The 27,965-nt window shown below is 45.5% G+C and overlaps 1 protein-coding gene across 1 annotated transcript in view; it reads left to right on the forward strand.

The window, feature by feature from the left end:
* Positions 1-6: 6 nt before the first annotated feature.
* LOC109928748 (vigilin-like) overlaps positions 7-27,965 on the forward strand; it is a 96,743-nt gene continuing 68,784 nt past the window's right edge. Inside the window, exons 1-5 of the mRNA XM_048620039.1 lie at positions 7-53; positions 15,453-15,534; positions 17,175-17,287; positions 18,763-18,911; positions 27,061-27,276. Coding sequence (XP_048475996.1) covers positions 17,212-17,287; positions 18,763-18,911; positions 27,061-27,276 — 441 coding nt within the window. The 5' untranslated portion in view covers positions 7-53; positions 15,453-15,534; positions 17,175-17,211. The remainder of the gene's footprint in view (positions 54-15,452; positions 15,535-17,174; positions 17,288-18,762; positions 18,912-27,060; positions 27,277-27,965) is intronic.

Below are 27,965 nucleotides of genomic sequence, written 5' to 3' on the forward strand. Positions count from 1 at the left end.
CGGGAAGGCTCGCGCTCGATGTCGGCTCCAGCTCGAGGCGGCGGTGGCGCTCGGTGAGTGGGAACCGCGGGGGGCGCTAGTTAACCCCCTTAACCAGCGACATAACTAGCATAACCAGCAACCCTCTTCCTCCTCTTGTTTTTAAATAATAAATCCTCTGACCGGGTACAGGGAGCGGGGTGGCTGTGTGCGCGGGGAAGCTGGTTATTATTGACCATAACCAGATCACCTGGCTGGTTAAGTACTAGTTAAGCGCTAACTAGGGCCTGGGATCATCCCAGCCCCACCACCTCACACACACACACACAGTTCAGGATGGTTTTTGTTTTCAAAATCTGTTTTTCGGTGGGAGGGCGCAGGTCAGCGGACCTCGATTGGTTTTTTTCCCCCGCAGCCTGAACGCTAGGCCCAGGGGTCAGGGGAGCAGATCGAGTCGGGGAGGTAGGGGGTTGGAGATGGATGTTGATACCGTGACCCAGTTGCTCTGCCAGGGAGCAGAAAGGGGATAGATGGCCTGCCCACCTTCCTTCAAGCCTGCAGCAGCAACGTTCCCAAAACCTAAACTTAACCCATTCCCTTTCTTTCTCACTCCCCCCTGCTCCTACTGGGTTCCAGGTTCATTGCTGCAAATTCAATAAGTTTATCCCCCCCAACCCTTTATTCTGTTAGCTGCATTTTTTTTGGAGTGTGTCGTCAGTCCTGGATGCAGTGTGTGGTCGTGGTCATCTCCCGGACAGGATTGCATTCCCCCAGTCCCTTCCTTCTCCCCTCGCCCCCGATCCCTTCCTTCTCCCCTCGCCCCCGATCCCTTCCTTCTCCCCTCGCCCCCGATCCCTTCCTTTTCCCCTCGCCCCCGATCCCTTCCTTTTCCCCTCGACCCCGATCCCTTCCTTTTCCCCTCGCCCCCGATCCCTTCCTTTTCCCCTCGACCCCGATCCCTTCCTTCTCCCCTCGACCCCGATCCCTTCCTTCTCCCCTCGACCCCGATCCCTTCCTTCTCCCCTCGCCCCCGATCCCTTCCTTCACCCCTCGCCCCCGATCCCTTCCTTTCACCCCTCCTCTTTACTTCCCATTCCTTAGCCAACCCCTCACGTCCCCTCCTTCGGACACCCCCCCCAATCCCCACATCCCCTCCTGCCCCCCCAATCCCCTTCCCTTCATCCCCAGTCCTCTCCCTTTCTCCCTTCCCCCTCTCCCCACCAGTGCTGGAGGGGCACCCCCGTTAAATATTTTGCTGTCTGTTTAGCATGCTGCATTTTCTCCATCCCCCTACCTTGCAACCACTCCCAAGGTGAGGACTGCAGGTCGGGAGTGTTTCCAAAGAAATTTTGTGTGTAAACTGTGTTCACGGTGTGTATGAGACAACAAGGTGTAGAGCTGAATGAACACAGCAGGCCAAGCAGCATCAGAGGAGCTAGTTTGTCTCCTGACCTTCATGTCCTTTAAAGGTGTGCCTTTCCTTAAAGACAAAACGTGCATTTGTACAGCGCCTTTTCCTGTGACCGCAGGGCGCTCCAACTTGTTTTGCAGCTGATGGGATGCAGTCTCTGCTGTCACACTGGAATGTGGCAACCCATTTGCATGCAGCAAGATCGCATGATGCAATGGGTGGCTGTGATGGTTTCTTTCTGCCTTTGGATAAATATGGTTCCCAAGACATCAGGGTAGACTTGCACTCTGCTTTTCCACTAGTGGCCATGGGATCCTTCATGTCTGGCCTTGGTTTAACACTACATCTGAATGATAGCACTTCTGACACTGTAGTGCTCCCACAGTCCTGTACTCGGAGTGTCAACCCAGATTTTGCGGTTGAGTCTCTGGGACCCACAACCTTCTGACTAGGAGCTGTGAACATGTCTCAGTTGAAGTACAGCTGATCCCAAATCTTTTCTGATTCTGCGCACTGTGGCAGTGGCAGTGGCAGATCCTGCTGGGGACCCTTGGTGCTGCAAACGGCTCTCTTCCAAAGGGCTACGCCTCATTTAAGGACTGCAGTGTGTACCAATGGGCTGTTCAACCATACAAGGCATCATAGCTCATTCTTACAATGCCCATGCTTGTTTGGTCTCCAGTTGTGACAGGGAACGGGGAGTAGTGGTTAACAGATTTTCCTTCGGCCTGGACAAATATTTGTAGTGGAGTTCCCCAGGGGTTGGTGTGGGGAATTCTTGCTCATCGTGACATGCATTACTGATCCAGATCTAGGTGCACAGGGCACAATTTCAACATTTGTTTATGTTACAAAACTTGGAACCTTTAAGAACTGTGGGGACCATAGCGTAAAACTTTGAAAGGGCATAGACAGGCTGGTTGAATGGGTAGAAAAGTGGCATGAAATTCAGATGTTAGGAGTCATCAGATTGGAAGGTGCTGTCGGAGGAGGTTGGGTGAGTTAATGGTACTCCCTGCTGCCACTGAATGTCAGAGATGGAGGGAGTGGATGTTGAAGGTGAAGGATGAGATGCCAAACAAGCGGCCTGCTTTGCCCTGGATGAAATTGAGGATCTTGAGTGTTGTTGAAGCAGAACCAAGGCTGCCTGTGCAAGATCTTGTGAATCCGCTGGGAAGAAAGACGCACCGATGCCTGCGTCCTTGACCAGGCCAACGTCCCTGGCATTGAGGTACTGACCATCCCTGATTGGCTACAATGGTTTGGGCGTGTTGTCCGCGTGACCAACACAAGACTCCCAAAGCAGGGAAGCCCCAGGTGGACAGAGGAAGTGCTTCAGAGATAGCCTCAAAGCCTCACTGGCGAAGTGCGCCATTCCCTCAGACACCTGGGAATCACTGGCCTTCCAAAGTGGAAGAAGATAGGTGTCGAGCACCTTGAAACTTGCTGTCGGGGGAAAAAGTGGAAGCAAGGCGAAAACAGCATAAGGAGCGCGCTGTCACACCAATGCCTCTCCTGCGACCGCCACCTGCCCCCACTGTGTAACAGAGCCTGTGGTAGCTGCATCGGTTTGTACAGCCACCTACGGACTCACCCTGAGAGTGGGACAAAGTCATCCTGATCTGTGAGGGACCACTGATGAATGAATCACTAATCCAGACAAGAAGGGTGTATTGTATCTTGTAGATGGTTGACAGCTTTTGGAAGTCGGGAGGTAACTCAGCTTAGCAGTGGTTATAGACCCACGACCTGTCTCTCAGTGCTGCAGTACTCTGGGGTGTCAGTGTTCTGTAGCACTGCAGCAGTTCTAAATGGATATGGTCTCAGGTATATGCTAGTGTTAACACATACAGAGAAGGCTGCTGATTTGAGAAGATATTGAGACTGAATACCTGATGCTTTCAATCAGGCCTGGAACCTGCATGCTTTTTGAGAGCTTCAATTCACTGAGGCGGTGGAAGGATTATTCTATCCTTAAGTAATCCTTTTAGCACTGTAATTTGCCCACACTGATGCGAATCCCTATCTCAGAGGTTGAATTAGAGTATCCTCTGCAATCATCGATGGTTGCTGCTCACTGCATTAGTAAGGCTTTCGACAAGAGTTTTGGGAGTGCTTTTACATGTTTCCCATTTGCTCTCCATTTGGGAAAAGTCTTCTACGTAGCATGGGTCGGATGATCATCTCAAAGTCCCTTGGGATCCGTGAAAGTGTTGTCACCCTGGCATGGCCTGTACCAGTGTTAATTCAGCTCCACACCATTTCCAACACAGCTTGTGTATATTTGCTCACCTTCCCACTCCTCCAGCTCCGCACAAAATCACTGAGAAGTCCCTGATCAGTTAGATTAAAAAACACAGGCACTGACAGCAAAAGTAAATAGGAAATCTGTTCATTATAGTTCCTGTTTTTCCATTTTGAGGGCTGCAGTTTCCAGAGCAAAAGCAGGCTGTTGCGTCCATCTGCTTAGTGCTGATGTTTATGCTGCACCTGAGCTACCTCCGCTCTTCCTCACTCCTTTTATTTCTCCCTATCAGCATATCCTTCCTTTCTGCTGTGCGCATTAATCTGGCTCCTCCTTAGAGGCATCTGTGCTCAGCACCTCGCCTACCGCTCGTGACACCACGTTTTACACTTCATAACAACAGCAACAGTTGACGGAGGAAATCTCAACAGGTCAGGTGGCATCATGGAGAGAAGCAGAGTTTACATTTCTGATTGATGTCCTTTCAATTTTGCTGTGATGACAGGTCATCAACTTAAAAATAAACTCTGTTTCTCTTTGCAGATTGAGATTTTCCAGCAACTTTTTTTGCTCCTAGTTCAGAATTCAAGCATCGGCAGTATTTCTCTTTTAGAATACCTTACAAAGTGTGGAATGCTAATCTTCTTAGTCCAAATCTCTCCTGGTTACTAAAGCCTTACAGAGCTGTACAGAAGCAGAATGCCCTCTTTAAATTTACTTTTGGCATGTTTCAGCTCACATTACAGTGTTTAGTGTCCATTTCTGACTGTATAAGTGCCCTGTTTTGCTGGTTTCTCTCCTATCGCATTAATAGTTTGGACTATCGTAAATATGGGGCAGCGCAAGTGAGAACTTTCATGACCCAGTTGGGTAGTGTGTGATTTTGTAGATATTTTGCCTGCTACCAGTTGACAGAAATGAAATATCAAATCTAACTTGATAAGACCGGCTTCGACTCCTGAATTCTGAGTTACTTGTCCAGTGTAATATACCTCTCTGTACCTGTGCTTCAGAGGCTGGTACTGTCACCTCTGAGTCAGAAGGTTGTCCCATTCCTGGTTAATGCTCTCTTCCAAATGTGTGACTTTGACCCAACTAGAAGGACAGGGACAGCAGATACAAAGGCTGGCTCAGTGGTTAGTACTGCCGCCTCACAGTACCAGGGACCTGGTTTTGATTCCAGCCTCAGGCGACTGTCTGTGTGGAGTTTGCACATTCTCCGTGTGTCTGTGTGGGTTTCCTCCGGGTGCACTGGTTTCCTCCCACAGTCCAAAGATGTGCAGGTTAAGTAGATTGGCCATGCCAAATTGCCCATAGTGTCCAGGGATGTGCAGGCTAGGTGAGTTGGTTACGGGAAATGCATGGTCACACAAATAGGGTAGGGTGGTGGATCTGGGTGGGCTGCTATTTGGAGGCTTGCTTAAACTCGATGAGCCAAATAGCCAACTTCCGTATTGGAGGGATTCTATACCTAGGAACACCACCCTCCAAGTTCCTCCCCAGGCTGTTCCTTCACTTTCGCTAGATTGAAATCCTGGAACTCCCTCCCTAACAGCACTGTGGGTGTACCTATGTCCTGGTTCAAGATGGCTACTCACCACAACTTCTCAAGGACAGGTATGGGCAATAAGCGCTAGTGTAGCTAGCGGCACCTAGCACCTACATCCAGTGAAAACAAAACTCCTTGTGCCAGTACTAAGGAAACACCACACTGTCGGAGGTGGTAACGTTCCGTGAATCTTTAAACCAAGGTCCCAATCTTCTTATTTGTTTGTGACACATGAGCATTACTGGCTAGACCAGCATTTATTCCTTATGCCTAATAGCTCAGGAGACCTTTAGGAGTGAACCACTTTGCTGTGGGTCTAGAATCACATATATGCTAGACTTGGCACGGATGGCAGATTTAGGATTATGGTTGGCATGGACTGGTTCGACCGAAGGGTCTCTTTCTGTGCTGTATGACCATGACTCTCTTTCCTTCCCCAAAGGAGTTTAGTGAACAGGACAAGTTTTTTATTACAAGTGACAGCAGTTACATGGTTGTCATTAATCTTAAATTTTATTCTAGATTGCTGGTTGAATTCAAATTTCACCATCTGCTATGGTGGTATTGGAACCCATATCTCAAGAATATTAGCCTGGCATTCTCGATTGCTCATCCAGTGTCATTAGCACAATGTCCCATCTCCCCATTTGTCATCTCAGGTGGGTGTAAATGATCTAGCAAACACTTCTTCAAAGAAGGGCAAAGGAGTTCTTCCCAGTGTTCACAATCCTTCACAAAGAAGGATTGTCCAAAGCTTACTATGTGCAAATAGGTGGTTGCATTTCAGAATTGTAAAAGCACAGAGACACTTTGGGAAGTCCCAAGGCTGTGAAAGATGCTACATAGATGCAAGTTCTTCCTGAGGGAATGCTAACTCTTGTTTCTCTGCCACTGTCTGTGGATCATGTTGATTTCTGGATGGTGTCTGCTGAAGGCACAGAGTTCAACATGCTCAAAGAAACTGCTGAATCTTGGGGCTGCTGTCTGTAAATAGATTATTGAAAGTGCTGTTCCCGTCACTGCGATGTCTCTTCTAAGAGTTTGCAGCATGGATACCCAAACCTCCACCCTCTGGGTTTGAAGGGGTTGCACTGTGAAAGCGGGAAAGATTAGGGATGAGAATTTTAAAGATTTTGCTGAGCTAATGTAGGTCAGCAAGCACAAGGGAGAGTGAAGATAGGTCAAAGTGACTTGGTACGATTTAGGATGGGGGGAGCAGCAGCAGAGGTTTGGATAATCTGATGTTTATGGGGCAAGGCACTGAGGATTTGGTGACGTAGTGGGTATTGTCACTGGGCTAGTTATCTAGACTTCCAGGCTAATGTTCTGGAAATCAGAGTTCGAATCACACCATGGTAAAATTTGAATCCAAACAAAGCAGAGGAGATCTGCTAAAACAGTTTGTGTCAAGTTGTAATACTCATTGTAATCGTCCACGCTCAATCTGTACTACTGAGTTGAACCTTGCACTGATCTGAGCTGATGAGGCTTGGGGATCTAACAGTTATTTAAAACTTACTTCTGGGAACAATTTATGGATTTAATTTTTAGTCATCTGTTTTAATCAAAAACGGACTCAATCTTGAGTCCAGCTGAAACATTGCCTTGTGTTCTTTGAGTGAAATTAATATAAATTACCTTTGTTGTCTTTGGAGTTGGTGTGAATTTCCTGTGACAGCTGTCTAAGATGCCATTTAATCAAAAGCTGTGTTCTCCCCTCTTTGTGCATGCTTCCATGCACACCAGTTGTGATCAGATACTTGAGCGAAGTGTTGACCACTGTTTGACAATGGAAGGCCTCTCAATGGAGTGTGAAACTGCCCTCGTTGAACTTCTGTATGTAAGGGAAATTCAAGAGGGAATTACCTGATGATTTAAGTACTAATTTCAAATTATGGAGAAAAGGCAGGAGAGTGGCACTGAGTCATAATGCTGATTCAGAGAGCCAGGTGCAGACAAGAGTGGGCTGAATGGCCTTCACCTGTTTCGTAACAATTCTGTGATTCTCTGAATTTCCAACAAAAATCACTGGAAGAAAGAGAACTATATGGCACCTTTCATGGCTCCAACCAACCATAGGAGCATAGCACTTAAGAACAGAAAGAGACCATTTGGCCCTTCAAACCAGCTATACCATTCATTAAGATCATGGATGATTTGGTTGTGGTCTCAGCTCTGCATTTGTATCTGCCCCCATAACTCTTAACACCTGTGCTCTCAATAATCTGTCGACCTCAATTTTGAATAATCCACTGCCCATGGAGAAGAGAATTCCACACTGAATTGACCTTTTGAGAGAAAAAAGTTCTTCAAAGGGTGATTTCTTATTCTTAAACTATGTCCCCTAGTTTTAATCTTCTTCACCTCCACCCTATCCAGTCCCTCAAACCTTGTATGCTGCAACCAGTAAAATAATTATTGAAGTTAACCGTAGTAGCAGAGGAAATACAGCAATCAATTTGCATGTAGCAGACTCTTAAAAAGCAATGTGACATTCACCAGTTAATTTGTTTGTTGAGTAGGTATTGGTTAGATACCTGTTCTTCAAAAGATTCCCCACTGGATCTTGTGTGCCAGCCAGAGAGGGCAGACTGAGCCCAGGTTTAGTGTCTGTTCTGAAAAGTGGCACTGGCAATGCAGCAGGATCTCAGTCCTGCTTCAGAGTACTTTTTTGTGGTTTGTGGGATGGGTTTCAACCCGCAGCTTTCTGTCTTAGAAGTGACAGTGCTGCCTACTGAACTGCAGCTTAGACTGTGCAATGATAAAGAATGGGTGTTCTGCTAGATTTCTCCTCTGACTATCTCTGGAGACACTCAAGGTTACCGTTGTAATAAAGAGAACATTATCTATCAAACCCAGTTGAGGTTATTGAACATACAAATGTATGAATTAGGAACAGCAGTATGCCCCTCAAAATGCCAGCCCTCCCAAATAAAAAACCAGTGGATCTTTTCTGAGGTGCATAGCCCAGAATTGGGTATCGTTTCTGCCACAGGGGCCTGACCGAGCTCCTGTAAAACTGAAGCATCACTTGCATTTGTATTTAAGTCTCCTACTTGAGACAAAGGCTTTGCAGGAACAGCTGGTAGCAGCTATCGGAGGGTGAGCATCTGTGAGAGGAAATTAATATATTGCCCGGTCTGCTGCTTACTTTCTTAAACAAAATAGCTCCCCCATTTCTCGTTTGCAAGATTCTTGCTGGATATGGTTGATTGGGTTTGCAGTGAGGAATAAGCAGTCTGGTTTAATCTCTAGTGGTATTGAGGTGGTGTATAGTATCCCTACTACTGACATCGGGTGACTCTGCACAAACAAGCTGGAGTGTTCTATTCAGCCCAGTAATTGCCCAACACGAGCAGGCCATCTGAGCTGTGAAGGCAGCCGGAGAAGCTCATTGTATTTCTGGCTGCTAACAAGAGGCTGCTTCTGTGATGTATCAGAGCTTTCCTGCAGATTCTGGCTTTAAACTGACAAGTAGCGTGTTTTGTTTGTGTCTCGGAGTTGGGGGGGTGGGGAGCGGAGTGTGGTAGAGAAGGGACTGATTTGACGAGGAGTGGCCAGACAGGTTCCCATATCTCCAAAGAAAAGGAGAGATCACTCTGCGGCAGTTGTTATTGGCGGATTAGTAATATGTGCAGATGTTTGTTGGAACGTGACACCCGAGGCTGTTGGTGTGCTGCCCGTGGACACGGTGATGGGCAGATCACGTTTTTGCAGCATGTCTATTTGACTCCGGGCCAAGCACTCAGTGACACATCTGCGGATTTTGTTCTTGTTGCAGCCGGGTGAGAGCTGAGAGGGTGTGGGTGCTGATGATTACAGCTGCTGGTGGGATCTTTTTGGCTAATAGTTGGATGTCTTTTCTCTTAAAGTGCTGACTGTTAACACTGATATAATGGAGAATGTAGCTGATTGAATTGTCACCTAATTGATGTTTAATAAGATTGAATGAGGGGCATCCATTATGTGGGGAAATAGGAGATGTTTCTTCGAACAGTGATGGTTAAAGAGAGATCTGATCGAGGTGTTCAGAAACCGCAAAGAGTTTCTAAATGTAAGTAAAAATAAGACTGTTGCCGCTGGGTCAGTAACTGAAAGGCACAGATTTAAAGTAATTGGAGAATTTTTAAAATGTTTTACGCGTGAGTTGTGAATGTGCTCCCTGCAAGGGTGAAAGGTTGCTGGAAGTTGCTTTAATCAGACTGAAAGGGAGAAAGATTAGGGAGAGGAGAAAATGTGATAATTTGGCTAAAACGAGCCAGCACAGTCTCAATGGGCAGACTGGCCTGTTTCTGTGCTGTGTCCATCTATGATTCTGAAGTTACAGTGCTGATGAGTAAAGGCAATATTTTTGTTACCTGGTGCATCCCCTCTTCTCGCCAAGCAGGATTCACCCTCGAAAGCTGCCAGTTAACTTCAGCTAGATACTGTCAATAAGAATTCTTAGCTCTGATTAAACCCAATGTTGTTAAAATGATAATTCATATCATTGGACTAATGTGATGCTAGTAAACCCAATACAAAATATTTCTATCATGAAACAATAGCTGTAAAGGTCAGAAGGCCTAAATATCCCATATATTATTTCCTAAGCTCTGGAATTTTTTTCCTAGACTACTCCTCTGAATCACTGTCACATCCCTCCAGGTACTCTTAAAAAATACACCTTCCATTCAGGCTATCCTTATGTGATTCGGTTTCAGATTATATTTCTTAATGCTCCTGTGAGGCTTCTTGGGATTCATAGAATCAGGCCATTCAGTCCCTTGAGTCCACACTGACCCTCTGAAGACCATCCAATCCAGACCTCTATACTATCCCTGTAACCTTGCATTTCCCATGGCTAATCTACAAAACGTACACATCCCTGGACACTATGGGGAATTTAGCATGGCCAGTCCGCCTAACCTGCACATCCTTGGACTGTGGGAGGAAACCACAGCACCCGGAGGAAACCCAGGCTGACATGGGGAGAATGTGTAAACTCCACACAGTGAGTTGTCCGAGGTGGAATCGAACCTGGGTCCCTAGTTCTGTGAGGCAGCAGTGCTAACCACTAAGCCACTGTGCCATCCCTCTAGATATTATTAAAACATGCACCTTCCATTCAAGTCATCCTTATGTGGCACGGTTTCAGATTATGTTTCTTAAAGCTCCTGTGAGGCTTCTGGTGATGTTCTCACTATGTTAAAAATGCTGTGATAATTACAAAGCTGTTTATCTCCAATCAATGTTGTCCCTGTTTCCTCCTGAGGACGCAGGCAGCTTTCTGTAGTATGCTTCACCGGCACCTGCAGATTTCTGTTTGGTGCCTGGCACTCAGGTGAGCATTGGTCACCTCTTTAACTTAGTGAGGCATTCTAGGTAAGTCTCTCTTTACTCACATGCTTTCAGCAGGGTAAATGGATAGGTGTTATGATTTGAGAATTACAGTTATGTTTTGTCCACCCCATCCTAATCTATTCATTCAGAAAGAATTTGCGTTTCATGCCTGGCAGAACCTTTCATACTTTTCGACAATTGAGGTTCTCTTAAGGCTTTTCTTTGTCTGTTAGCTGGTTGTGAATGTCGCTGGCTGGGCCAGGATTCAATGTCTATCCCTAATTCTCATGAAGGTGGTGGTGAGCTGCTTTCTTAAGCCATGCAGTCCATGTGGTGTAGGGGCACCCACAGTGGGGGATAAAATCCAGGATTTTGCGCCAGAGACAGTGAAGAAATGGCCAATGTAGTTCCAAGTCAGGATGGTGTGTGGCTTGGAAGGGAGCTTGCAGGTGGTGGTGTTCCATGTCTCTGCTGCCCTTGTCCGTCTGGCTGGTAGTGGCTGTAGGATTTGAAGGTGCTGTTGAAGGCGTCTTGGTGTGTTGCTGTTGTGCATCTTGTAGATGATACACACTGCTGCTATGGAGTGTCCTGGTGGAGGATTGAGTGTTGAAAGTGGTGGATGGGGTGGCAATCAAGTAGGCTGTTTTGTCCTGGATAGTGTTGAGCTGCATGAGTGTTGTTGGAACTGCACTCGTCCAAGCAAATGGAGAGTATTCCATCACACCCCTGACTTGTGCCTTGTGGACGGTAGACAGGTTCTGGGGTGTCAGGAGATGTGTCACTCACTTGTATTCCCAGCTCCTGACCTGATCCTGCATCCACAGTATTTATGTGGATAGTCGAGTTCAGTTTCTGGTCAATGTTGATCTCAAAATGTTGATAGTGGGGGATTCTTGAGTGGTAATGCCATTGTTGTTCAGGCACTGTTGCATTGTGAAAAATCTGTAGTCGATTTGTATGCAGCATAAACAGCAGTGTGGTAGGTGATCTAGTGATGTTGATCGAGGAGGGAAATATTGGCTCAGATACTGCAGGAGAATTGACTTCTTCCTTGTAACGCTGTTTTGGGAGAGACTAATGATACCCCCTCAGCACAGGCAAGGTGATGGAACCTGTGTAACTTTCTTAGTTCAAACTGGCAAGATGCTGGGAGGGGTTTACACTTAAAAAAAAAGCTTTAACCCAAATGGCAACAGAACCAGTTTTATTTTAAAATCCTGAACGCTTTCATAGAGTGAACTATTATTTAGGACTAAATGTGCTTCTGTTAAACACTCTCCACACTAAGATATCTCCAAGATGCAAATATATTGCTCAGGCCCCACCTCATGTCCCATCTGTGCCCCTTAAATTACTTTCTGTAATTCCCTAGCCACAGCCCTTACAAGCTCCCACTGTGCTCCTTTATATTAGAGAGCTATTGCTGAGGGTAGCTACCAACTTAGGAGACCTTGCAAGGTGTAGATATGATCTCCAGAGAGGCCATCCTCTGAAGATGCACCTGCAGAGAAAAAAGAGCGAGAGAAAAACTTTCATTTATAAAGTTCTTTCATACCTTCAATGTCCCAAAATGTTACAGGCAGAACAGTTTTTGAAGTGTGTTCAAAGCTGTACTGTAGGATGCGCAACAGATAGTTTGCAAATGGTAAACTCCTACAAACAGAAGTGGCCAAATAATTGCTTTGTCAGTGGTATTGTTTTAGGAAAATAATATTGGCTCAGGGCATTGGGAGAAGACTCCCTCAGTGAAATGAAGGATCCTTTATGTCCACCTCAGAACAAATGAGCCCTCTTAACATCTCCTCCTCCTCGAACAGTGCATCTTGAGGAGGGCCAGATTGAATTTCATGCTCACATCTTGCAAGTAACTTGAAACCACAGATCCTCTGGCCCCTGAGATCCTGGTGCAGTAGGCACTGTTATTCCTTGAGCAAATAATTATTTGCGGAATCTTTTCTTTCATGAGATGTGGGTGTCACTGGTAAGGCCAGTCTTGCCTATTGATAATCACTATTGATCTGAGTGACTTGTTCGGCCTTTTCACATTGCTGTTGGTCTGGAGTCACATGTAGGCAAGACCAGGTAGGGAGAGCAGATTTCCTTCTCTAACGGACATTAGTGAACAGATAGTTTCATGATAATCATTACTGGCCAATTTCAACTCTACATTTGTTTTTAAATTTAAATTCCACCTGCTGCTGTTGAGAGATCTGAGCTTGTGTCCACAGACTACTCGTGTGGAACCCTGGATTACTCGTTTAGTGACATTATCACATCTCCTCTTGCTTGTGTGCGATTGTAATTAAAGAGATCCTTATCTGATGTGTTCTGAAAAAGCGCACAATTAGATTAAGAGAGTAAATAGACAGCTGTTTGGAGTAGCAACAGATTTCAGGCCTGTAAACTGAATCTAATGTATTGGATATTTTAATAATCTTCAATCTTTCTGTAGCTTTAATATTTTGAATTCAAGACAGGATCCATCTAAATGTATATATCATTTTAAAAATTCCAAATTGATTTTTTGAAAATGAAAAGCTGTAAATCAAAAGAACTGCTATATTAGAATAATCTGATGCCCTTTGTTTGGGGAAAGCTGTCATCTAACTGATTTATAATTTGAGAGTACTCATCACAGTTCAGATATCCTTTTTCCAAGTGTCAAAAGCATTCACAATATTAGCAGAAGCAGTGGGAAGAGAAATTGGCATATTAGGCTGTTTCTTTCTGACTGAGAACCAGAAATTTCAATCTCACGATGGAGCAATAGGACTCAAGTTGACTTCCAAATGTCCCGATTATGTGCACATGTTCCGTGTGAATGTGTCAGTGTATTTGTGCGTGTGTGTGTATATTCTGCATGTATGTGTCAGTGTGTGTCTGCAACTGCTTGTGTCCCTGCATGTGACCACGTGTGTGCATACCTCTGTGTGTATCCATACGTGCATGTCTGTGCGTGTGACCGTTTGTGTATGTTGTGCATCTTGCAGGTTGGTCTGTGCGTGTGTGTAATCAGATGAGTCACTTTTATTGAAAAACTATTGTCTAAGAGACTTGAACATAATTTCCTGCTTCCAGTGACTCGTGATTTGACTTGCTGTTGTCCGCAGCAATGTATTTCTTTTGGCCCCTCTTTCCATCCCTCTGCTCTCCCTCTGCCTCTGGTGTCCCTGATGAGCAGCTTGGTGAGGTCACAGAGAGACAGCTATAAATGGAACAATGTCATAATAATCCCACTTGTCACACATGATGTCATAATTGTATGACAGAGCTAGCTTTGGGATAAGATTTGCTTGATGAAAACCCTTGGGTGACCTACAGTATTCATGGTTAGTACCTTTGGCTTGGCTCTCTGTGTCATTGTTCTTACTCAATCACTGACAATTCTTGGAACAAATGCAGTTCCCCCTGCAGCCCCCTTCCCCTCGGTTGAGTGACTCTTCCTTGAGTCGACCAGAGGCAGCTGGCGTGAGCATGCCATGGGGAAGTGTCCAGTCCTGTCACCTCAGCTGCCATTCCAGCTACTTGCAGCAAAGCGTAGCAGGGAGGGATGGGTATCGGGTGTTCAGGGAGGAGGAGGGGGGGAGACAGCATTTGACTGCGCTCAGCCCACCTCATGAGACCAGATGTTGTTGTGGATTCAGTTGCTTGGAGTAAGCTACATTAGTCGGTGTTGTTCTAAATGGGCCTAAAATATACAGGAAGATTAGAATTTTGTTCTCCATGTAGACTGTGAGCTGAAGGGATAACCAGAACTTTGAAAAGTCAAGAAGGAGTTCTAAATTTTTGTTAGGCAACAAAGACACACAGAGTTAAAATCTAGGTCAAGCATGATCTGAATGACTGACCTCTTTGTTCCCATGAGTTGGTTTGGCTCGCTATCACCAGGAGTGACTGAAAAAAAATTAGCAGTAGTACATTTAAGGAGAAGCTAAACAAACATATGAGTGCGAGAGAAATAGAGGGTTATGCTGAGATGAAAAAAAGGGGTGGGAGGCAAGTCTAGAGAAGCATGAGCCAATCACATCGGATCAGTATAATTGTTGGGAGGTGTGGGTTACAGGGTAGCATCGACAGATTGGACCTACTTCTGTACCAGTGTACCTTCTGTGCCCGGTTCTAAGCCAGATCATACTTGAACTGAGCAACTTTGTGAGGCTATCAGGCATCTGCGGGACCTGTTACAGATGGCGCTAAAGAAACCTTGACCTGGTGGTGACAAACAGATGATACCTTGAGAGGAAAATCTTTAGCATTGTTCCTTGAAGCTCCACCAGCTCCACGCTTCTTCAGAATCTCCTCTTGTAAGATGTAGAAGGTCTGAGGTGTTTTTCAGTCCTGTTCATGAATGACTGTGCAGTACATTGTTAAAACAAGAAAGCCACTATATAAATGTGAGTTGTTACAGATTAGTGCAGTTCTGAAAATTTTAGTTCTGTGATTATCGCTCACTTGCTGTGTTAATGCTCATTTTACCCACACCAAATATCACCTCATCCACCACCTTCCAAATTCACTCCCTCCACCACCAATCCACTGCAGCAAACCAAGGCTTTTCCGACAGCAAATTCCAAAACAGTGACTCCTATCACTGAGATGGATAAGCGCAGCCGATACATGAGAATATGTTCCCCGCAATTTCCCCTCCAAGCCACTTATCATCCTAACTTGGAAATATATCAACTGTTCTTTCACTGTCACTGGGTCAAAATTCTGGAACTCCCTTTTGAATAGCACTGTAGGTGTTTTTACACCACACAGACTACAGGGACTCCAGAAGGTGGATCATAACAATCTTTGCAACGGCTATTAAACATGAGAAACAGTTGCTGAGTTTGTCAGCAAGTGCTCACGTCCTGAAGGAGTGAAGTAAACACAGCTCTATCTTTAGTCAGGCAAGGAAGAGTTTTGAGACGAACATCCAACTCCTTTCTCTTTCTCTTCAGGACCAAAGACACAAAGTCACACTGAAGCGACACCGGTAGCCTTCTTCAGGACGGACTTATCTGGCTTTAGACCATTTTGCAGGTGAGTCGAGTTGATGCTATAGAAGTGAGGGCAAATTAAAGCAATATAGGGGTGACATCAGAACTGAGAGGTTATACTTTAGACCGGGGTTATTCTCTCTGGATATAAGTCTTTAAAGCAATGGATTTTTAATAGCCTTGAGCTGGAGAAGATGTTCCTATTTGTTTTGGGGGTAACGGGGCAAGAATCAGAAATGTAAGGTAGTAATTAATTCTAGAACTTTGGACAAATGTCTTCCAGAGACTGTTGAGAATGTGGAACTCCCTCCCACAATCAGAGGTTGAGGAAAATAGTGTGGATCTCATTAATGCAAAGTGTGATGATACTGTAGCTTTAAAAAGTTATTTTTCTCCATTTTATTTTGGAGAGAGGTTTTAAGGCAAAGGTGGAGAGTACTTTACTGGAACCACCAGAGTAAACAGCTTGCAAGGCCTTGGAGTTGGAACAATAGAAGCAGCCTGAATGGGTGGGGTCAAACTCCCACAGAGCCAGGATGTTTAGCTTTCAGCAGTTACTGTTATGGTCTTGATGAAGTGAAAGGTACTTTTTCCCCTCTCTCAGTTACAGCCAAAAGCTGGGGTTTCTTTGCCTGCTGCAAGGAGTTGCATGTGAGACAATTTGTGTTCTGAATTTGCCTTTTGCTAAGGATGTGTTTATGGAATGTTACTATATTGGGACTGTTACTGTATAGTAGCAAAGCAATCTATTACTCTGTTAAGTTTTCCAATAATTAAGTTATTCCAAGTTCCTCTTTCTGTTGTTGCATTTTAACTAAAGTGTTTGAATAAATTGTGTTTCGATTAATATCGAGTAGGTTGACCTATCGAATTGTATCTGGAACACAGCACTTCACATTTACCTTTGAAATAAGAAAACGTTAGGGTCTAGGCTACCTTCTTAGTGTATTTTGAGGGGGCTGGGGTCTGGTCCATAACACATGTCAATGTAAATACGTTGGAGGTGGTTCAGAGGAGGTTTACTAGTTTGGGACCTGGAATGAACAGGTGGTCTTCTGAGGGAAGGTTGGATAGAATGGGTTCGTTTTCACTATAGCAGATCTTGAATGGCCTTGACAAAATGGACATGGACTCGTGTGGCTGAGTCCAGAGCTAGGGGGTTCACTGTTTTAAAATTAAGGGTCACCCATTTAGGACCGAGATTCTTTTTCCTCTCAGAAGATGTGAAGGCAGTGTCATTAAGTATTTGAATGTAGAGGTAGATAGATTCTTGTCAGGTGGGGGGTTGTTCAAAGCTGGTAAGAATGTGGAAACACAAACAGATCAGCCATAATCTTATTGAATGGTGGTGCAGACTTGAGGGGCTGAATGGCCTATTACTGCTCCTAACTGTTACGTTTACATGAAGGAGAAAGAAACAGATGGATGTGTCGGTTACGTGCGAAAGGAGGTGGGTACAGGCCGATGTGGAGAGGAAATGCAGGTGTCGATGAGTTGGGCTGAATGGCTTGTTTCTGTCCTCTTGTAACTCCTGTCCAATTTGTGAGAGTCATGCTCTCCTCTCTTGATAGTACCACATGCTCGGGGTTGTTGCGTGGTGATACTACTGCCGTTGCCCAGTTGTGCAGTCATGGTGAGCCATAACTGATGCCCAACCCCCTCTATCTTTTCTTGCCGTTTCAGTGGAATATCGGAATCTGTCAAATCTGGGTTTGGAACCATGAGCTCGGTTGCTGTGCTTACGCCGGAGAGCTTTGCTGAGCACCGCAGCGGCTTAGGAGACCAGGAGACCAGAGGTGGGTGTCATCTTACAGCGGACAGCCATCTTTAGCAATACCGTGAGAAAAGCAATGCCCCAGGGAAATGCTTGCCCTCTTTTCGGGAGGGAAATCTGCCGTCCTTGCCTGGCTTGGCCCACGTGGGAATCCAGACTTGCAACAATATAGCTGACTCTTAACTGCCAACTGAAAGGGCTTAGCAAGCCACTCCGTTCAGGGTCAATGAGGGATGGGAAACAAATGCTACCCTTGCTCAGCATACTATGAAAGACTAAAGCTTCTTTGGCCTGGTAATAAAGACACCAAGGCATTAATTTCTTTCTGCTTTGCTTCAGCAGATCCCAAACCACTTTCTCGCCACTGAGGTACTTTAGAAGTGTAGCCACTGTTATAGGAAATGCAGCAGCCAATTTGCACGCTGCAAGCTCCTACCAACAGCAAAATGATAATGACCAGGTCATTTTCTTTCCCAGTGATGCTGTTTCACGGATAAATATTGGCTCCAGGATGGCCCTTTTCCCTTTTTTTGAATGCCCTGCGACTTTTTATCCCAACTTGAGAGGGCACGGGGGGCCTCAGTCATGTGTTATATCTGAAAGACAGTGCCACACTCCCTTCGTACTGTACCTGGAGAATGAGCCTGGATTGAGACTCCTCTGTACAATCTCCTGACTCGGATACAACGTCCCATCACTGCAGGAGGTTCCCAGTTCAATTCCCATCCTGTGCTGAGTTCATGGACCTCACAGGCTGCTGTAGCCACCGTTGGGGAAAGACTGGGTTTGGGTGTTGCGGGGAGGGGTTTGGATGCAGAAGGGTACTGTGCTGGTGTTGTTCCACATCGCTTTCCCATGATCCATGTTGGCGCACACGTGAGTGTGGCTATCAGGTAAGGGCAGATTTATGTCTCGATGGTGATGCCTTCACAGTCTAGCAGCTTTCCAACACACATTGTCTAGGCTCACGCACTTGGAGTGGACCGTTAGCCAGTTAACGGAGGGCTTCTGGCAATTTTCCAGTGGTACCCTTTAACAGCTTCAGACGAGGAGGGGAGAATGTCGGGACCCAGTTAAGAGACCCTCACGAGTGGCCCACCTTGTCTCCGGAAGGGAGGGAGAGACCGTGCCAGTGAAGATGAGAGACCGAGGCCAGCCCACACTGCTCCCTGTGCGCTCCCCCTGGCCACACAGGAACTTTGGCACAACCAGGGGCACCCAAGGCAGGGAAGGATGTGGGATTCCAAGCAGCAGCTGCGGTCCAGCAAGTTCAGTTCTTGACCTCTGTGGTGACCTTAAATGAGGAGGGACCAAAACATTGAGACGTCAAGTGGCTATTGTGAGGTAGGAGCTTTTATTTGCTACGCTAACATTGTGGAGGGAGGGGCAGAGGTAATAGTGCCCCCTACCCCTGTATATACCATCCCCCTTTAAATGTAGTGCTTATTTGTAGGATTCACGTGCGTTGTGTTGTTGTTGTTGCCTATCTGTTTGCAGGTGGAGTACCTGAGGATGAAGCTTACATCCCCACTTACCTGGAGGCTTTCCCCCCTCTCCCTGAGAAGGGAACACCGGGGGACAAGTCTGGTGAGCCCATTGGAGCATGGAGCAAAATCCGACCAATCAAATCCTCAGTAATCACCCAGGTACGTGAATGCTGCCTGTTGTGTGTGCTTTACAAAATTAATCTGGGAGTCAGTTTAAGAAGGCCTTGCACCTCCTGACCACCTATTGTGCTGTCAGGGCCATCCCAAGCCACTTCTTGGCAAACAAACCATTTTCACTTAGTTCATTTGGCTAAGTTATGATGCAGGGTAATGCGAACAGCGTAGGTTCAATTCCCGCACTGACTGAGGTTACTCACCAGGAAGGGCTCTCCTCAATCTCTTCCCTTGCCCAAGGCATGGTGACCCTTCGGTGAAACCACCACCAGTCATCTCTCCCTAATGAGAGAGACCTGTGGCCCAGTAGGACTACTGCAACTTTCTTTACTGTCGTAAACTCGCAGCAAGATCCCACAAAGAATGATTTGTTTATGACTGGATCATCTAGGTTTTTGCACTCAATGTTGGTTGAGTGTTAACTATAGTTCAACACTCTGAGGGGAACTCCCCTGTTGTTCTTTAAAACAGTGCGGCCGTAGGATCTTTTATGTCCACCTGAGAGGACAAATGGGGGTGTCGGTGTAAGGCCTGCATTTGGAGAGCCCCTTTGGAGCAGGCATCGAAGTCCAAATGTCTGACTCAGTGTGTGCATCGCCCATAGCTAACATTTTTTAAGAACAGACAGAGCATCGAAACAGTCCCATCTGAAACTGCGTTTTGCCTACAATCATGGTGATCTACCTCCATGACTTTTCCATAGCGTCAGCTGAATCGGCAGCCACTTTCCGAGGCATTCCTCAAGTTCAGAGGGGCTGCCCTACTTTTATCCTGCTGCTCGGCCATCATTGGTTCCCAGTATCCCAATGCCTCCAATTTAAAATTCTCAACCTCGGGTTTAGCTCACTCCAGACTCCGTCTCTCCCCATATCTGTAACCTTCCACGGCCTTACAACTTGCCAAGCATCTTTCAACAACACTTTCTGAGCCCTTGACCCCTACCAACCAGAAAGACAAGGATAGCAGATGCACAGGAACAGCATGGTCTGCAAGCTTATGTCGTGTGTCCCCTCCCCCACCCCCTCCCCTCAAGCCACACACTGTCCTGGACTGTCTCACCATTGCTGGGTCAAAATCCAACTTCCTCTTTAACAACGTTATGACTGTACTTAATCCCGTGGATTGCAATGATTTTAAAAAAGAGCAGTTACGGATAGACAATAAAGTCTAGCCAACAATGTCGAATGAAACAGTTGAAAGGAATGCCCCCCAATACCAATATATCCATTGCTTTAAGCATGGCCTCTTGTTTGTTGTTCCAAGCCTGTCTCTCCTTTCATGTCACCGTCAACAGAGACCTTCAGCAGTCTTGGTACAGTGCGTTAGAATTTCCTTCCTAAGTAATCCTCCTGTCTTTCCAATGTCTGTCATTTAAATATCCCTTCTTTAAGATGGATTTTGGATAAAGGCATTTGGAGACATAAATGCAAGCTATTGCAAGATTCCAGCTTTAATTGTCACTTTGTACTGGTGTCACAAAGTCCTCAGAGCCTGTGGACTGTGAAAGGGGTTGGAGCAAAAATCAGTCAGGGTCCCTGCTCCTGACAGCTATCTAGTGACCTTCTGGGAGCAAGCATGTCTATAGTTTAAGAAGGGTTGTTCAGAATAAGCCATGAAAGAAAAGTGACCCCAAACCTATTGAAATTGTTGGGTGCATAGAATTAGATTATTATACACAGTTGTTCCCACCCTACTATGGGGAGGATATCAAACCATGGACACGGTATGGAAGAAGAATATGCAGATAATGCTGCTGATGAGTTATGAATTGCAACTCAGAGAGGTGGAGATCTTATCATTATCATTAAAACAGAGCAGGATTTTAAAAATCCATTCAGAGGATCTGGACATTGGTGGCTAAGCCAGCAATTATTGCTCATCTCTAATTGCCCTTCTTGATTTGTCTTTTCAAGCCACAGCAGTTCATTTGGCGTAGGGCCGCCCACGGTGCTGTTAGGAGAGAGTTCTCGGGTTTTGATTCAGGAGCAATGAAGTTTAAAAGATGTATTCAGAGGGAATAACACAATAACACAACTTTTCTACCAGTGAAAAGTTTAATAACGAGGTGATGTAAATTGAATGTAATTGTTGAAAGGACAAAGGAAGTGTCATACATAATGATGGCGTTTGAGGGAGATGGTGGTGTCATAGAAATGTCATTGGACTAGTAATCCAGCGCCCGAACTAATAGCCCTGGGACATGGATTCCGATCTCACCATTTTCTCCTACCATGTATCCCCATGGTGCTTCATGTTTATTTTCCTCAAGTGCCATTTTCAATTTTCTTTTGAAATTGTTCACCATCTCTGCACCATCCTAGTGACAGCAAGTTCCAGGTCATTACAGTTCTTTGCTCTCCCTCACATTCCCTGGCCTTGCTTACCCAAAACCTTAAATGTGTTCCTCAGTCCTGTACCATCAGCTAATGGGAAGAGGTTTCATTTTGTCAACCTTAATGAAAGCTGTTATAATTTTGTACGTCTCTGTCAGATCTTCAACCCTCCCCGCAAAGACCTCTTTGTTCAGAGGAGAATGATGCAAGTTTCTGACACCTTCCCTCGTACCTATAATCTCTCACTTCAGGAACTGTTGAGAACCTAGAGAAAGGTTCACTCAGCTGATTCATGGGACGAAGAGTTTTCTTCCTCATTTAGAACGAGGGGCACGGAAAGTTTTAATAGATGAGGGATTCAAGGGTTATGCGAGACAGGCAGGAAAGAGGAGTGAAGGCCATACTCAGATTTGCCATGATTTTTGAATGACATGGGAGCCAAATGTTCAATATGTTCTCAACATAAATATAGTCCAGAATAATTTTCAAGAGGGAAGTGGAGAAACAGCACTGGGAATGGCTCATTGAACTTTCCTAAGAGGACGACGGTTCAGAGGGCCGGCACGAGGTCAGATGGCTTCGACCTGTGCTGTCAAAGTCTTCATTTGTAATCACATTGGTTATAGAAAGGGAAACTATGCAAATCAGGGCTGCAGCATTGAAAGCCTCTGTTCAGTGCTGTGCTCACAGTGGGATGCAGAGCTACACATTGTTAGGGCCCAGTGCTTCCCAGTTTTAAATTGGTTTGAAAACAGTAGGATGAATTTTAAGTAAGTTTTTTTTTAAGTTTCAGTTATGAACTGATTTTTTTGTTCACTCCAGGAATTGAGCCAGACTTAAGAATAACGGGACAGAGGTAGACAAAAAAATACCATCTGTACTTCCTTGGTTTTTACTTTTTGATTCTCATGTTAGAATTACCAAAATGTTGTAAAAACTGCTGTGTTTGAGGGGATAGTCAATAATTTGATTTCTAGGCATTGACATTTTCAGGAAATAACTCAAATATTGTTAAATTTATGTTCCATTTTACCTTCAGAAGTTAATTTTGAATTTCTCTCTGTTAATTAAAAGTAAAGTTGCAATTGTAAAGCTTTAGTAAAACTGTTTTCACTGGGAGGTGACCAAATGTTATGATCCTTGCAGTGGCTGATTCCTTTTAAATAAAAAAGAGGTCCTGTTCCCAGTGGCCAGCTTGAAGGAACATTTTAAGCAGGAAAATTTCCTTGTTCAAGCTTTAATGTAATTGACAATCCTCCTGCACGCTTACGTTTTACTCTGTTCCGCAATTTGGCCCGCTTCTCCTGAAGCCAGTTCAAAGTGATTCCTTGCTTCTGATGGCATGCTTCCCTGAGCAATCTGCAATCTCTGAATTGTTTTTTATGGCCAGGCTTACCCTCTCTGTAGCCAAAGTGAGGCGAATCTTCCAGTCTATGCTACGTGCTCACAAACACGGAATCTTCAGTTTAAACACGAGCTCCCACCTGTACTTTTGCATCATGAACCAAAGAGGCTTGCTGTCTCTAAATCTGAATTCTCTCTCTCTCTTTCTTGGATTCTAGCAAACTGCAATTGTCTGTAACATTTAATAATATTTTATGGACACATTCTGTATACGGTCCTAAAGTAACTTCCCATGGACATCCAACTTCACCCCCCCACCAAAAAAAAAGTCCACCGGCACAGCGGATGACACCAAGATTGGTGGTATAGAGGACAGCGAAGAAGGTTATCTGGGGATGCAGTGTGATCTTGATCAACTGGGCCAGTGGGCTGAGGAGTGGCAGATGGAGTTTTAGATAAATGTAAGGAATTGCATTTTGGTAAGGCAAACCAGGGCAGGACTTGCACAGTCAATGATAGGGCCCTGAGGAGTGTTATAGAGCAAAGAGATCTATGGCTACAGGTTCATAGTTTCTTGAAAGTAGAGTCACAGGTAGACAGGGTGGTGAAGAAGGATTTCAGCATGCTTGCTTTCATCGGTCAGAGCATTGAGTACAGGAGTTGGGATGTCTTGTTGCAACTGTACAAGATGTTGGTGAGGCCACATTTGGAGTACTGCATGCAGTTCTGGTCACCCTACTATAGAAAGGACATTATGAAACTAGAAAGAGTGCAATTTACTAGGATGCTTCCTGGAGTGGAAGATTTGAGATATAATGAGAGATTGCATAGGCTGGGACTTTTTTGCCTGGAGCATAGGGCACTGAAGGCTGACCTTATAGAGGTCTGTAAAATCATGAGAGGCATAGATAACGTAGATAGCCAACAGCTTTTTCCCACAGTAAAGGAATCTAAAACTAGAGGGGATAGGTTTGAGGTGAGAGGGGAGAGATACAAAAGGGTCCAGAGGGGCAATTTGTTTCACACAGAGGGTGGTAAGTGTCTGGAATGGGCTGCTAGACATAGTGGTGAATGTGAGTACAATTTTGTCATTTAAGAAACATTAGACAGGGACATAGGTAGGATGGATATGTACCAAACACAGGCAAATGGAACTAGTTTTGAACTGTGAAAACTGGGTGGCATGGGCAAGTTGGGCCAAAGGGCCTGTTTTCATGCTGTAGACCTCTATGGCTATAACTTGAATTCTGTGAGCCTTGCGTTCGAATAGAAATGCTGATTACCTGATCTAATTGGATAGCTCTTTTCAAGAGCTAGCATTGGTAGATTGCAAAATGGCTTGAATGGCTGTAGGTAATTTAATGTGATAAGTAAGTCAACTGTAAAACCGTAACAAAGTGGAGAGAATTACTAAGTGTAACTTATGTTAATTGTCAGTCCAATTTACTGGCACCGCATACTTGAGTAGAGCTGAAACATATAGACAAAAGATTTTGCCAAAGGTTTTTTTTGTCTTGCACTAATCTGGGTATTTGCAAGGAAACTGATGTAAGGGGGAAGCACAGCATTTTATGAGAAACAAGTTCTGATTGGTTGGCAAGTAGACTCTGAGAGTTGCCTTGGAGAATGCAATGATTTGATAATGACTGAGTCAACGACAAATCTTTCTATAAATTTAAACCAGACGGGTTTACTCTGGTCAAGGCATTGCTTCCTCGCTATCTTCCCGCCCCGCAAAATCTCTCTCCTCTCTAAATAGTGAGGACGGTAGCCATACACTGCAGAACAATGACAAAGTGAACTCAACACAGAAAAGTGAGGTAATGCAGTCGGAGAGGGCTAACGAGGCAAAGAATTACACTGTGAATAGTAGGACCCTGGAGAGAAATGAAGGTAGGAGGGCCCTTGGTGCGCTTATCCACAGATCCGGGTGGCCACAGTGGCTCGGTGGTTAGCACTGCTGCCTCACAGCATCAGGGACCCGCATTAGATTCCAGCTTCAGGCGACTGAGTGGAGTTTGCACTTTCTCCCTGTGTCTGCATGGATTTCCTCTGGGTGCTCCGGTTTCCTTCCACAGCCTGAAGATGTGCAGGTTAGGTGGATTGGCCATGCTAAAATGTCCCGTAGTGGCCAGAGCCATGTGTAAGTTAAGTGGATTCGCCATGGGAAATGCAGGGTTGCATGAATAGGTAAGGTGTTGGACTGGGCGGGATGGTCTTTGGAGGGTCACTGTGGACTCGAAGGGCCGAATGGCCTGCTTCCACCATGTAGAGATTCTAATTCCAGTTCTAGATTGCTGAAAATAGTAGGGCATGTAATAAGGTGATTGAGAAGGCATATGGAATTCCTGCCTTTATTGACTGAGGCACAGAATATAAGAGCAAGGAAGAATTGCATAACATGCTGATTAGGCAACAGATATATTGCTGCATGCAATAGTGGTCACCACAATATAGGAAGGATTTGATTTCGCTAGAGGAGATTTTACAATGTACTATGTGGGCTGAAGGCTCTGAGGAAAGATTGGATCCGCTAGAGTTATTCTCCTTGGAGCAGTCAAGGTTGAGATAGGACCTGGTAGAGATGTATAAGATTATGAGGAGCATAGGTATGGTGTATGAGGGCACTTTTTCCGTTCTAAAAGGGTCCGTGCTGGCGGCATAGGTTTAAGATAAGAGATAGAAAATTAATAAGAGAGGAGAATTTTTTTTTCATTCAGGTGTTGGGAGTCTGGAACTCACTGCCTGAAAGGGTGGGTAAAGTCAGAAGCCACACTACACCAGGTTATAGTGCAACAGGCTTTTGAATTCACGAGCTTTTGGAGCGCAGCACCTCCTTCGTCAGGTGGAGTGAAAGGGTGGGTGAAACAGAACCTCTTGTAAATTTAATCATTATTCATATAGTCACTTGTGCTGCCACACTCTCCAGGGCTATAGGCCAAAAGCTGAAAAATAGAGGTTGGTGTAGTGAGGTCTTTAAGCAGTGTAGACACAGAGTGCCTCCTTTGTGTAAATGAGATCAATAAAGGTTTTGCATCCAGTACATGTTTGTCTCACAAAGGGTCACATGTCACACATCTCTGTTTGTTACAGGGCAAAAGCGTGTGGGATGAAATAACAGGCAATGAATTGCAATCTAGGAGCTAGTTTAACAGGCACCAGCTGGAACTCAGCAATATACAAGTTATTTTCAAAGGGCCGAATGGCCTATTCCAGTCCCTGAGCCTTGCACAGACTGTTAAGTTGTTGTTGCCAGTTTTGCTTAGCGCCCTTTAAAAGTCACGCTGACAGCTGAATGTCAGACAGAGGACCTGGCAGATCCTCCAGCAAAGACTAAGGCACAACGTGGATGCTGATTGATGGGCGGATCTGAGAAAATTATGAACAGTTGGGCGGCGTGGTGGCTCAGTGGGTAGCATTGCTGCCTCACAGCGCCAGGGACCCGGGTTCGATTCCACACTTGGGCGACTGTTTGTGTGGAGTTTGCACATTCTCCCCGAGTCTGCGTGGGTTTCCTCTGGGTGCTCCGGTTTCCTCCTGCAGCCCAAAGATGTGCAGGTTAGGGTGGATTGGCCACACTAAATTGCCCATAGTGTCCAGGGATGTGCAGGCTAGCTGGGTTAGCTATGGGGATTGCAGGGTTATTGGGAAAGAGGAGGGTGATGGATCCGGGTGAGATGCTGTTGAGAGGGTGAGTGTGGATGCTGTGGGCCGAGTGGCCTGCTTCCACACTGTACGGATTTTATGATGTTGGTGAGATAGAAGTAACTCCTTCAGTCTGAGATCTAAGACTGACACATCCTGTGTGACCACTGACTTGGCTTAAGTCTCCCAAAAAGAAAAAAAAACCTTCCAGTGATAAACAGGAAAACCTGTTTATTGTTGACGTCAGTGCCGATAGTGACTCATTTCCCCTGACCATTTGTGCTTTGGACGTTTATTTTTGGTGACTGTCAGGGAGAAGACACCAGGTGATGAGGATTTGTTTCCTTTAAGGCGTCAGCTATAGAATATTGTTTTCATTTGCTCACAGCACGTGAGAGTCACCAGCTGGACCAGCATTTACTACCCATCCTTGATCTCCCTTGACAAGGTGCTGGTGAGCCACTTGAACCGCCTGCAGTCCATGTGTTATAGATGGTCCCAGTGACAGAGAAGGAATGTCCATATATCTCCCAATTAGGGTGGCTTGGAGAGGAACTTGCAGAATTGGTGTTCACATCTACCTTAGCTGCAAAAGATGTGTGAACTAGTTTGGCACTGTAGGTTTCTTGTGCTTGGGGTGAGAGTTGCTATTGACCACAAATTTGTTGTAAGATTTAATTCCCAGGCTGTGGGCATTGCTGGCAAGGCCAGTATTTATTATCCTTCCCAGTTGCTCAGTCGCATCCTGTGGATTAGTAGTCTAACACATAGTCAATAGACAGGAGTGACAGTTTTTCTTGGTGTCCCCTCAGGTGTTTCACGTCCCTCTGGAGGAGCGCAGGTACAAGGACAACAGTCAGTTTGGCGAAGGTGAGGAGGCGAAGGTGTGCTTGGATATCATGCAGAAGACGGGAGCCCATATCGAGCTCTCTCTGGCCAAAGATCAAGGCCTCTCCATTATGGTGACCGGCAAACTCGACTCTGTCATGAAAGCAAGGAAGGAAATCGTGGCTCGGCTTCAGACCCAGGTCGGTCGTCAGGATTAGCACATCATTGTCACAGTGGTCGATGGGAGGATGTGTCTATCACCCTGTTTTCATTCCCCTCCACTTGGTGATCAGTTGAGAACCTTCTGCCTTGTAATTGTTTCCATAAACTCCACAATTTTTTCCGTGTTGAAGCATCATGCATTAATTAATCAGGGTGTTTAGTGATTGGAAGTCCACAGTTGCCAAAGTCCCAGAGGACCATAGGCTGCTCTCTCATTACAGAGATAATGTGTTTAACTTGAGGGTCACCGCGCCTCAGGCAAGGGGCAAGGTTGAGAAGCTGGGGACTTCATGTGACCTTAAGCAATACGGGAATTGAACCCACACCATTGGCATCACTCTGCATTGCAAACTAGCCCTCCAGACACTAAGACAACTCAGTAGAGAAAGGCTGTTTCCTGTGGTGGATAGGGTGGGATTCTAGACCAGGAGGCATAGCCATAAAGTTAGAGGCAGGTCATTCAGAGGTGATAGCAGGAAATGCTGAAAAGAGAATACAAATCTGAAGCACTCATGGTCCAAAAACTGTTGAAGCTGAGGTCAGTTGGAACTTTTGAAACTGATTCAGAGACAGTAGGAACTGCAGATGCTGGAGAATCTGAGATAACACGGTGTGGAGCTGGATGAACACGGCAGGCCAAGCAGCATCAGAGGAGCAGGAAGGCTGA

This window comes from Rhincodon typus, chromosome 45 (genome assembly GCF_021869965.1).
Source record: "Rhincodon typus isolate 14 chromosome 45, sRhiTyp1.1, whole genome shotgun sequence".
NCBI classification, from domain to species: Eukaryota; Metazoa; Chordata; class Chondrichthyes; order Orectolobiformes; family Rhincodontidae; genus Rhincodon; species Rhincodon typus.